The sequence below is a fragment of the Gordionus sp. m RMFG-2023 genome, chromosome 1 (genome assembly GCF_954871325.1).
Source record: "Gordionus sp. m RMFG-2023 chromosome 1, tfGorSpeb1-WG-v2, whole genome shotgun sequence".
Classification (NCBI taxonomy): Eukaryota; Metazoa; Nematomorpha; class Gordioida; order Chordodea; family Parachordodidae; genus Gordionus; species Gordionus sp. m RMFG-2023.
Genome location: NC_088775.1, coordinates 62162245 through 62175724, shown reverse-complemented (window position 1 = coordinate 62175724; position 13480 = coordinate 62162245). Strand labels below are relative to the sequence as shown.

Below are 13480 nucleotides of genomic sequence, written 5' to 3'. Positions count from 1 at the left end.
TTTTTATTAAGGAATAGAGTTCTCCTATATTATGGAAGATGAATATGAGAAAGAACAAATAATTTTAAAAGAGAGATTCGACAAAGCTCGTACTATACCAGGGACGCAAAAATTTCATGCTTTTTATCCAATTTCTCAGGATAAAATTGAAACAAAATTTTTTTCTAATTCAACAGAATCGCAAATATTAAATAAAACATTTCACAAATTTTAAATTATGGAATGAATATGATTGTCTATCTCTATTTCTATATTATTAATATGAATGAATAATAAAAAAATTATACGAAAGATTTTATTATTGGAAATATATTACATTATTAAGTGTCTAATGGGCATTTACCCACACTGCCCCTCAATTTATTTAGTATATTTAATAGAAATTTAAAATATTTTTAGTATAAAAAGTGAAAATATCCGTTTATTGATAAGTTTGCAGCAAAATTTTAACCAAAATCCGTAATTTCATAAAGCGCCATCTATTATTTTTTTAAATTTTTGGAGTCGATAGCGTCGCCAAAGTTTTGACATCGTATATATATTTATAAAAGGTGTCTAAATAAAAAGCAATAAAAAAATTTCGAAAACAAACTCCCTTTTTTGCTTAAAAATACAGGTAAAGCAGATAAACCGGAAGTTAAAGATTCAAATTGGCGCCGATTTTTATTATTTTTTGATAGCCTTTTAGAAATTTTTTTTACCTACAATATGATATATTATATATCTTTTTACTATAAATAGTTCTTGAGATATAAGCTTTTTAAAAATTTTACAGATTCCAAAGTGGCTCTTTTTTGTACCTATGAGCCCTTATATCTCGAGAACCATGTGTGCTAGAGAGCTAAAATAAACGGCTTTCTCATTTATTTACCCTTCTAAATAATTCCAGAAATTTTTAACAATTTTAAAAGGGGTCGGTCGAATCGTGATCGATTTGACAGAAAACTACTGGCTAAGTATTAAGTAGGAATCATAATCAGAGTAGTACGCATATAATGAAAGCCAAGGGCGATCGTCCTAGACCGAATGTAAAATCTTAGGGCTACTTTGCTCAATCAAGGTGCAAACAATTTAAGAATCTTTTTTTTCAAAGCTATTCGAACCCTTCTTATTCCAACCCTTCTTATTATAATATAAAGTTAATTAGCTTAATATTAATAAAGATAAATTTTAATTCAATGTTGACATCATATCTATAGTTTGACATTTAAACCATTATCAAAAAACGGGGATTGATAATATTTATAATAGTTAGTAGTTGTTCCAGAAACATCGAAGATCGAACTTGTTGCATTTTGTCTAAAAAAAGAGCTTCTCATTCTTGATTTTACCTCCAGTCATTTAGTATTCCTGTAATAATGTAAGGTAATAAAATAATTCAAGACGACAAGAATTAAATAATGCAATAATGCTTATACATACTGTTTTGGAACAATTTGAGTGGAATAATTGTAGGGAATCTTTATTCATAGCAAAGAGCATTCTGGTGAGTTAGAAATGGGTTTTTAGGAAAATTTTCTGATATTAATCTCAATTCAAAGGAAGTAAATTTAAAAGCAATTTTCCTAAGTGGGAAAATCCTGAGAATATATATTTTTTAACGTCATGCTATAATGTCAATACACAAATCTTTCATCAGTTTAAAAATTCACATTTTGGCTTTGTCGATATGGCTGCTATTAAACACATCTGTAGTTGGTTAACCATTTTATTGCAATAAAATACATATGGGCTAATATTTAATGAATGGTGACAATGAGTTAGAAGAAATCAATATATTATCCACGACATTCCACACTCCTATACAAAAATTAAATTTTATCCATGATAACAGGCTAACTGAATCCCTTCCAAATATATCCATTACAATTTTTCTAACAATTCTGATTATTGTCTGTTTCCATAAAAATTATGAGGTTATATCTTTAGAGTGAGTTAATATTAGTGAGTTGATATTATATTGTTATGAGCACAAAAAAGCAATGTTATGTTTAATTAATAGTTAATAACTTTTAATATCATTATACAATATAAATTTATAGTAATTATGCAACAACCAATTATGTGCTACATCAAAAGATTTTTATATAAATTCCACTCAGTTTAAAAATAAATAAATAATATCATTAAAATATTGATAAAACCTTGCCAAAATACTTTGCCCCAACTCCTTAAAAGTCTGAGCACAGCCGTATAATCATATAAAATTTGGAATATATAAATATATTGACTATTTTGCCTGATTAAAATGTGAGTTTTCTGTTTACTTAACTCAAATAGATATTAGAAATAATACAATTCAGCGTCAAATTTTCTGAAATTTATATGCTAGATATTTTACAACTCCTGAAATATATTTTTGACAAAATTAGTTCTTTAAATTTAATTATTTTCTATCATTGAATTATTTATTTGGCACGTTTTTTAAATTTAAAAAAATCTGTTTTCCCGAAAATTTATTCCATCATATGTAAAATAAAATGCCCATCCTATCAATTTATAATTTTATAAGATATTACACATATTTTAAAATATTTGTATAATTATCGATTTTTATAAATAGTAAACATTCTTAATTTTAGCCAAGGATCAGAGACAAAAATAGATTCAGGCTTGGATTCAGATAAAAATAATGATTGAGAAATCAGGCCTGAATAAGTCTATGAATATAATTTATATCTTTATACTTAATATTAGTTATTATAAATTGTCTTAAAATAGTATCCAGTCGTCTAAGGTTTATGAACAGTCAACGTCGAGTTTATAGTTGGTCAATAATGGGTATATGCCAGTCAACACCTTACTGGGTGGTGTTAATTAATCAAAAAATTGAATTTCATCTAAAATGAACAAGCTAAAACTATTCATTTTATAGATTAATGTTTTGGCTCCACATTAATATATATCAAAAATTCCCTTATACTAGCCTAGGTAATAATTGGGATATAAATATACGCTAAAGTTTTTTTAAATAAATGATATTGAAAAAGGGTGCTAGGCTAAGGGTTAATTACCCCATTGAATTTACTCTTAACTATGTGTCTCATAAAATCCATACTTTATCTCCTTAATTTAATTTAATATTTTATTTTCTATTATGGAACAAAGGCTTAATCTTTTTATTTTAATTAGAAGAATCAGTTTTAGAAATCTTTTTTAGAAAAGAAGCAATATTTATTTTTGTCATAAATTTCGATTAAAAGCTCAATTGATGAATTAAAATGGCTATCATAAAAATATTTGGCAAAACACTTTTTTAAAAATTAGAATATGGCAAATCTTTTGAATTTTAGCAGTGAAAATTAATTCAGATTTTATATTTTATTTTAACAGGTGGAGAAACTAGAAGAGATATAGGACTGCATATGGCCAAGAGGATGTTTGACCGATATGGAAGGATGAGAGCTAAACAAGTTATTATAATCTTTGCCCACAATAACTCCCTCATCAGTCCAATTTACATGTCTGACCAATTGAAATTACCTATTCAAATTGATGGTAAGAAAGCAATTTTTTTTAAATATCTACGCTTGGTGAGACCTAACTTTATTCGCGATGTGTAGTAGTTTATTATTTTTAAAGTTATAGTTCGTAGTTGACATCATTCTTATGCACTATTATATAAAGGTTTCCTTATAACAAGTTAGAAATAATATTTTTGCATTTAATATCTATCTAATCTTTAAAATCTCTTACATAACATTGATTTTTTTAAATTTATCTTCATAATAGACATGGGCTTAATTATTAATTTAAATAAATGTAAACATCAGAATATGGTTTTCTTTACCCCCACCCCTCCTGTATTTATTTGGATCCAATTAAGTTGCTGTAAGATAAACATATATTTGATGATATATTCTCGTTTTTTAAAAAAAATTTGGAAAGGAATGATACCATTTTATTTCATTTGTCAATACGTATAAAATTACATTTTTAAAAATATATATTTCATTTCATAAATATAAATTAAAAAAATTTTTAACAAGATAATGGGCCTAAATCATTGCCAGTCATTATTTTTGCAGCTCTCATGAATCAAAAGATACCAGACATATCCGAAATTCAGGCCATAGTTAGCGGAAAGGATCATATAATTAACTTACAATATTGTAACGGTAATAATCTTATCAAAACCCTATCTTAACTGATGAAGAGGCCCCTATTATTTTTGTTAAATAAAATAATATTTTAAAAACCAAAGAATTATCATTATAACAATATATCTTTTTTTTTATTAATAAACTAATAAAGGGCAAACAATCATAGTGATTTCTCCAAAGGATAATCTTTTTTAAATTGTAGTTTATTATTGATGAAAAAAATTCTCCTAGAATTTCTAGATTTTTCCGTGATTTGAAATTACCTTTATAATTTATAAATTATTAATTTGTGGCAATTTGAAAAAAAAATTCAAAGATTTTTAAAAAATTGTTATCTTCATTTTATTAAATTCATTCATTTTAAATTGTAGCAAATTTTTGTTATTTTTTTAGATTAAAAATATTTGCATAAGTCGTGACGTGATATTGTATTTTGTCATATTTTCTTTGCATATTTTAAATTTAGGATTTATATATTATATATTCTAGCAAAGAAAATTAATTGTCTTAATTTGGTGACCTTTGTTAATTCGGCTATATCTAGAGATTCCTTGATACTCTCTTTAAATATCATCTTTCCACTATTAGTGTGGTCTATATGTAATAATTAACTTAAAATTTTTTTTTACAAGTAGGAAGATTAAAAAATATATATAATTTAAGAACAATTATGATAAATTATTTGCTATTAATGATTATCTTTTTTGAATTGCATTGGGGGTAAAAAATTATATGATCCAATCAAAAAAAATATAAAAATAAGAAGAATAAATCATAATTATATTTCAATTATGCCAATAGGTTATAATTATTTGAAACTTAAAATTAGATTGTTTTCGTTTGAACAAATACACACAATTGTTGAGTGACGATTTGCTAAAATTTATTTGGGAAAATATTGCATATCACTAATGAGTTATTTATTTTTAGAATCTCTCTTTAAAACTATTAATTATTTGGTCAGCTAGAGGCAAAATATCTCAATTCCATAAAGATCCATAGGGTTAATTACTTATTGAAGTATACACTACTTGTGCGATTAATTCAATGACATGGTAATTCATATTTCATGATAATATTTTCAGTTGATATTTTATCAGTGAATAGTTCTATAGTTTGAACGCCATATTATTTACTTTTTAAACTGAAATAAAATCTAACTTAGAGATAACTAATTTGCTCCATGGTAATTGTAGTAATTATATGAATATTAATTGCTAGGGCGATAATAGTCCAATTATTTATAAGTCTTTAATCATCGAGCATGTAAATTCCTTATTAGCAACATATTAAACAACGCTCAAATTATAATAATAAAGAATATATATAAGGGAAACTGGGGTTACTCGAACGATTTTTGCAAAATCTGCTATAGCTCCTGAGTCTTTTTGGATATTATAAAAGCAATATACGAATAGATACTTATAACTATAAAAATATAATCATATTATTCAAATTTTATTTTTTGTAAAAGTATAAATTTTGTCCAACAAACCCCAATAGCGGGGTTAGGCAAATCACTTAAGGGGCTACCTAAACCATAAGTTTTTTTTAATAATGAATTAAAATACATTTTTATTTATTAATAATAATATGTATAGAATAATTTTATTGTTCAAAATATCATAATAATTATAAATTGAAACTTAATTTTGATTCATTTAATAAACCTTTTGGACATATGAAAAATTTATCCAAGTTTGAACATGTACCATGTGCCCAGTGATCTAGGATAAAATAAACATGCCAAATAAAATATTATTATATTAATTATAACTGTTACCACTCCTTATATAGGATTGTAATTTATTTGTCGAAGCAAGTGGGAGAGACTTAATACAATTAAGGAACCTAGTATTAAATAAAATTGATATATAAATATTTAATAATTTCTGTTAATAATCTTACGAATGTTACTATTTCTTATATTACTTGTAATCAACCACGCTATTAATATCCTGAATTTTGCACCATAATACTAAAGTTTTTAAAATCATAAAACTAGACAACTGTTTTATTTGGAAATTTTATCCCATTTATATACATTTTTTTTAATATACAAAACAAAACTACAATATCAAAAATTCATTCATAAAAATAAAAAAATTACAAGTCTATTCAAGTTCATAAAAAAAATATATTCCTAGACTACATATTCAAATTAATATTTTACAATCGTCGATCATATATTCACAAACTAACAAATTATATATATAATTTATATTCTAATTAATTTAGCAATCGTCGATCACAAGCGAATATAACAATAACTTTAATACTTATACAATAATATTATACTTCATCATAATTTTAATCCATATATTAAAATATAAGAACATAAAATTTATAAATAATTAATCTCTCTACCATTACCATTAGATTTTTATTTACATAATCCTTATTATTAAATATTGCTAAAATTTGATCTTATTGTTTAAAATTACATAAAATTAATACTATACTTCATCATAATCAGTGGCATAGCCAGGATTTGTCAATGCGGAAGGAAGGGGTGGGTAGGGGGGGGGGGGGGGTTTAAATTTATTGGGGACTTCGTCCTCAAACCCCATTTTCTTCGGCCTTAGGCCGAGTCCCTTAAATATATTATATAATATTAATTTTTCAATAGTTATCTTTATATTAGCTTTGTTAAAGTTGTCTGAACAATTGGAAATACTAATTCTAAAATTTGCCAATATTTTGTGCTTTATTAATGTCTAACCACTATATTAGCCAGCATAAATGAAAAAATATTAGTAATTTTGAAAATTGAGAACATATTTGAAAAATAGTGTTGTATACGCTTCTATATATTTAGACCCTTGATATCAAGTTTTATTGAGTATTGAGCAAAATCAAATGGCTAAAGATCATCTTAAGGATTTATGGCATACGTAAAACTCCATTATTTACAATATATTGGAGGCTACGACAATACCTACTGGTTGTAGTGATAATAATAATAATGATAGCAACATTGATGATCTTGAAATTTTACTTTTAGATAGAGAAAAAAAAATCAAATTATCATCAGATAGAAAGGAGGATCAAAAAATGCCTATTGCATCTTTGATAGTAAAGTTCTCAGAAGTTATAAGAATAAATAAGGATATAAATATTTTAAATTTATGGGAAGAAAATTTATTAATATATCAAGAATTATATATCTTATCTAGAATCTTCATGGCTGTACCGGCGACACAAGTACAATAATTTTATAAAGATAACTATCTATTTTAGGTAAGGGTAGAACGTGAATTTTCATCTTTGAAATATATATTAACTACTTTACGTGGAAATCTCAACGATGATATTTTAGAAGATACTATGATTGTGCGATTGAATAAAACATTTAAAATATAAATTATTTCATTTTTGAATTTTTAATATGTAAATTGTGAATATGTGTATATTGAAGTATAATAATAAATGGATGAAAAAAAATCTTATTTTGAGTCATTATTTTTGTGTTCCCTGAACCCGGGTTCTGAACCCAGGTTCTTTTCAAATTTTATTCCTGTACCTAGTGTTGTTAAAACGCCGCGAGTCGCAACCCCGACCCAAAGCTCGGGTCGTTTTATTCGACTCCGACTCAATGTTTGGGTCGTTTTTTTCGACTCCGACCCAAGTCCAAGCCGAAAAAACGACCTCGACCTAAAATATGGGTCGTTTTTTACGACTCCGACTCAAAATTTGGGTTGTATTTTTCGACTCAAACTTGAAATTTGGGTCATATTTTTCGACTCAAACTTGAAGTTTGGGTCATATTTTTAGACTCAAACTTGAAGTTTGGGTCGTATTTTTCGACTCCAACTCAAAGTTTGGGTCGTTTTTCTGACTCAGACTCAAACATCGGGTCGTTTTATTCAATCCGACCCAAAATATGGATCTTTTTTTTTAAAGACGACTTAAAGTAAGGGTGGCTTTTTTTCACCCCTAACCCAATATCTAGATCATTTTTTTCGACCAAAAGTCAAATAACATTTAGTATATATTAATATTATAGGCGGGAAAGTTACCTAAAGCTTCTTTAAATTATAATGCTCTGATTAACTATTCATCATAGTTATATTTTAAAATTTTTAAGTGAAGATGTACCAAAGAAAAGTGCCATTTGTCATGATGGTTATTTTTGAACTTTTTTAAATGAAATTGATAAAAATATATATTGTAGACATGTTAAATCAAAGTTTCAGTGATGATGTACCATAGATAAGTGGTAATTGTCATAATCGCTATTTTTGAACTTTTTTGAGTTTTTTTAAAGCAAATTGCTAAAAATATATATTCTAAACATGTTAAATTAAAAATTCAGTGAGGATGTATCATAGATAGGTGACAATTGTCATAATCGCTATTTTTGAACTTTTTCAAATTTTTTTAAATGAAATATCTAAAAATATATATTCTAAACATGTTAAATTAAAAATTCAGTGAGGATGTATCATAGATAGGTGACAATTGTCATAATCGCTATTTTTGAATTTTTTCAAATTTTTTTAAAGGAAATAGCTAAAAATATATATTCTAAACATGTTAAATTAAAAATTCAGTGAGGATGTATCATAGATAGGTGACAATTGTCATAATCGCTATTTTTGAACATTTTCAAATTTTTTTAAAGGAAATATCTAAAAATATATATTCTAAACATGTTAAATTAAAAATTCAGTGAGGATGTATCATAGATAGGTGACAATTGTCATAATCGCTATTTTCGAACTTTTTCAAATTTTTTTAAAGGAAATAGCTAAAAATATATATTCTAAACATGTTAAATTAAAAATTCAGTGAGGATGTATCTAGGTGACAATTGTCATAATCGCTATTTTTGAACTTTTTCAAATTTTTTTAAAGGAAATATCAAAAAATATATATTCTAAACATGTTAAATTAAAAATTCAGTGAGGATGTATCATAGATAGGTGACAATTGTCATAATCGCTATTTTTGAACTTTTTCAAATTTTTTTAAAGGAAATATCTAAAAATATATATTCTAAACATGTTAAATTAAAAATTCAGTGAGGATGTATCATAGATAGGTGACAATTGTCATAATCGCTATTTTTGAATTTTTTCAAATTTTTTTAAAGGAAATAGCTAAAAATATATATTCTAAACATGTTAAATTAAAAATTCAGTGAGAATGTATCATAGATAGGTGACAATTGTCATAATCGCTATTTTTGAACTTTTTCAAATTTTTTTAAAGGAAATATCTAAAAATATATATTCTAAACATGTTAAATTAAAAATTTAGTGAGGATGTATCATAGATAGGTGACAATTGTCATAATCGCTATTTTCGAACTTTTTCAAATTTTTTTAAAGGAAATAGCTAAAAATATATATTCTAAACATGTTAAATTAAAAATTCAGTGAGGATGTTTCATAGATAGGTGACAATTGTCATAATCGCTATTTTTAAACTTTTTCAAATTTTTTTAAAGGAAATATCTAAAAATATATATTCTAAACCTGTTAAATTAAAAATTTAGTGAGGATGTATCATAGATAGGTGACAATTGTCATAATCGCTATTTTTGAACTATTTTTTTCGACCAAAAGTCAAATAACATTTAGTATATATTAATATTATAGGCGGAAAAGTTACTTAAAGCTTCTTTAAAATATAATGCTCTGATTTATAATTCATCATAGTTATATTTTAAAATTTTTAAGTGAAGATGTACCAAAGAAAAGTGCCATTTGTCATGATGGTTTTTTTTGAACTTTTTTAAATGAAATAGATAAAAATATATATTGTAGACATGTTAAATCAAAGTTTCAGTGATGATGTACCATAGATAAGTGGCAATTGTCATAATCGCTATTTTTGAACTTTTTTGAGTTTTTTTAAAGCAAATTGCTAAAAATATATATTCTAACCATGTTAAATTAAAAATTTAGTGAGGATGTATCATAGATAGGTGACAATTGTCATAATCGCTATTTTTGAATTTTTTCAAATTTTTTTAAAGGAAATAGCTAAAAATATATTCTAAACATGTTAAATTAAAAATTCAGTGAGAATGTATCATAGATAGGTGACAATTGTCATAATCGCTATTTTTGAACTTTTTCAAATTTTTTTAAAGGAAATATCTAAAAATATATATTCTAAACATGTTAAATTAAAAATTTAGTGAGGATGTATCATAGATAGGTAACAATTGTCATAATCGCTATTTTCGAACTTTTTCAAATTTTTTTAAAGGAAATAGCTAAAAATATATATTATAAACATGTTAAATTAAAAATTCAGTGAGGATGTATCATAGATAGGTGACAATTGTCATAATCGCTATTTTTGAACTTTTTCAAATTTTTTTAAAGGAAATATCTAAAAATATATATTCTAAACATGTTAAATTAAAAATTCAGTGAGGATGTATCATAGATAGGTGACAATTGTCATAATCGCTATTTTTGAATTTTTTCAAATTTTTTTAAAGGAAATAGCTAAAAATATATATTCTAAACATGTTAAATTAAAAATTCAGTGAGAATGTATCATAGATAGGTGACAATTGTCATAATCGCTATTTTTGAACTTTTTCAAATTTTTTTAAAGGAAATATCTAAAAATATATATTCTAAACATGTTAAATTAAAAATTCAGTGAGGATGTTTCATAGATAGGTGACAATTGTCATAATCGCTATTTTTAAACTTTTTCAAATTTTTTTAAAGGAAATATCTAAAAATATATATTCTAAACCCGTTAAATTAAAAATTTAGTGAGGATGTATCATAGATAGGTGACAATTGTCATAATCGCTATTTTTGAACTATTTTTTTCGACCAAAAGTCAAATAACATTTAGTATATATTAATATTATAGGCGGAAAAGTTACTTAAAGCTTCTTTAAATTATAATGCTCTGATTAACTATTCATCATAGTTATATTTTAAAATTTTTAAGTGAAGATGTACCAAAGAAAAGTGCCATTTGTCATGATGGTTATTTTTGAACTTTTTTAAAAGAAATAGATAATAATATATATTGTAGACATGTTAAATCAAAGTTTCAGTGATGATGTACCATAGATAAGTGGTAATTGTCATAATCGCTATTTTTGAACTTTTTTGAGTTTTTTTAAAGCAAATTGCTAAAAATATCTATTCTAAACATGTTAAATTAAAAATTCAGTGAGGATGTATCATCGATAGGTGACAATTGTCATAATCGCTATTTTTAAACTTTTTCAAATTTTTTTAAAGGAAATATCTAAAAATATATATTCTAAACATGTTAAATTAAAAATTCAGTGAGGATGTATCATAGATAGGTGACAATTGTCATAATCGCTATTTTTGAACTTTTTCAAATTTTTTTAAAGGAAATATCTAAAAATATATATTCTAAACATGTTAAATTAAAAATTATGTGAGGATGTATCATAGATAGGTGACAATTGTCATAATCGCTATTTTTGAACTTTTTCAAAATTTTTTAAAGGAAATAGCTAAAAATATATATTCTAAACATGTTAAATTAAAAATTTAGTGAGGATGCATCATAGATAGGTGACAATTGTCATAATCGCTATTTTTGAACTATTTTTTTCGACCAAAAGTCAAATAACATTTAGTATATATTAATATTATAGGCGGAAAAGTTACTTAAAGCTTCTTTAAATTATAATGCTCTGATTAACTATTCATCATAGTTATATTTTAAAATTTTTAAGTGAAGATGTACCAAAGAAAAGTGCCATTTGTCATGATGGTTATTTTTGAACTTTTTTAAATGAAATAGATAAAAATATATATTGTAGACATGTTAAATCAAAGTTTCAGTGATGATGTACTATAGATAAGTGGTAATTGTCATAATCGCTATTTTTGAACTTTTTTGAGTTTTTTTAAAGCAAATTGCTAAAAATATATATTCTAAACATGTTAAATTAAAAATTTAGTGAGGATGTATCATAGATAGGTGACAATTGTCATAATCGCTATTTTTGAATTTTTTCAAATTTTTTTAAAGGAAATAGCTAAAAATATATATTCTAAACATGTTAAATTAAAAATTCAGTGAGAATGTATCATAGATAGGTGACAATTGTCATAATCGCTATTTTTGAACTTTTTCAAATTTTTTTAAAGGAAATATCTAAAAATATATATTCTAAACATGTTAAATTAAAAATTCAGTGAGGATGTTTCATAGATAGGTGACAATTGTCATAATCGCTATTTTTAAACTTTTTCAAATTTTTTTAAAGGAAATATTTTAAAATATATATTCTAAACCTGTTAAATTAAAAATTTAGTGAGGATGTATCATAGATAGGTGACAATTGTCATAATCGCTATTTTTGAACTATTTTTTTCGACCAAAAGTCAAATAACATTTAGTATATATTAATATTATAGGCGGAAAAGTTACTTAAAGCTTCTTTAAATTATAATGCTCTGATTAACTATTCATCATAGTTATATTTTAAAATTTTTAAGTGAAGATGTACCAAAGAAAAGTGCCATTTGTCATGATGGTTATTTTTGAACTTTTTTAAATGAAATAGATAAAAATATATATTGTAGACATGTTAAATCAAAGTTTCAGTGATGATGTACTATAGATAAGTGGTAATTGTCATAATCGCTATTTTTGAACTTTTTTGAGTTTTTTTAAAGCAAATTGCTAAAAATATATATTCTAAACATGTTAAATTAAAAATTTAGTGAGGATGTATCATAGATAGGTGACAATTGTCATAATCGCTATTTTTGAATTTTTTCAAATTTTTTTAAAGGAAATAGCTAAAAATATATATTCTAAACATGTTAAATTAAAAATTCAGTGAGAATGTATCATAGATAGGTGACAATTGTCATAATCGCTATTTTAGAACTTTTTCAAATTTTTTTAAAGGAAATATCTAAAAATATATATTCTAAACATGTTAAATTAAAAATTCAGTGAGAATGTATCATAGATAGGTGACAATTGTCATAATCGCTATTTTTGAACTTTTTCAAATTTTTTTAAAGGAAATATCTAAAAATATATATTCTAAACATGTTAAATTAAAAATTTAGTGAGGATGTATAGATAGGTGACAATTGTCATAATCGCTATTTTCGAACTTTTTCAAATTTTTTTAAAGGAAATAGCTAAAAATATATATTCTAAACCGTTAAATTAAAAATTCAGTGAGGATGTATCATAGATAGGTGACAATTGTCATAATCGCTATTTTTGAACTTTTTCAAATTTTTTTAAAGGAAATATCTAAAAATATATATTCTAAACATGTTAAATTAAAAATTCAGTGAGGATGTATCATAGATAGGTGACAATTGTCATAATCGCTATTTTTGAACTTTTTCAAATTTTTTGAAAGGAAATATCTAAAAATATATATT

The 13480-nt window shown here is 24.5% G+C and overlaps 1 protein-coding gene across 1 annotated transcript; it reads left to right on the top strand.

Annotated features, from left to right (window-relative positions):
• The first annotated feature begins 3207 nt into the window (after positions 1–3207).
• Positions 3208–4414, top strand: LOC135931929 (uncharacterized). Its single transcript, XM_065469246.1, has 3 exons — positions 3208–3498; positions 3990–4118; positions 4255–4414. Exons 1-3 carry the CDS (start codon positions 3366–3368, stop codon positions 4296–4298), a joined length of 306 nt encoding a protein of 101 aa, XP_065325318.1. The 5' UTR covers positions 3208–3365; the 3' UTR covers positions 4299–4414.
• Positions 4415–13480: the final 9066 nt, after the last annotated feature.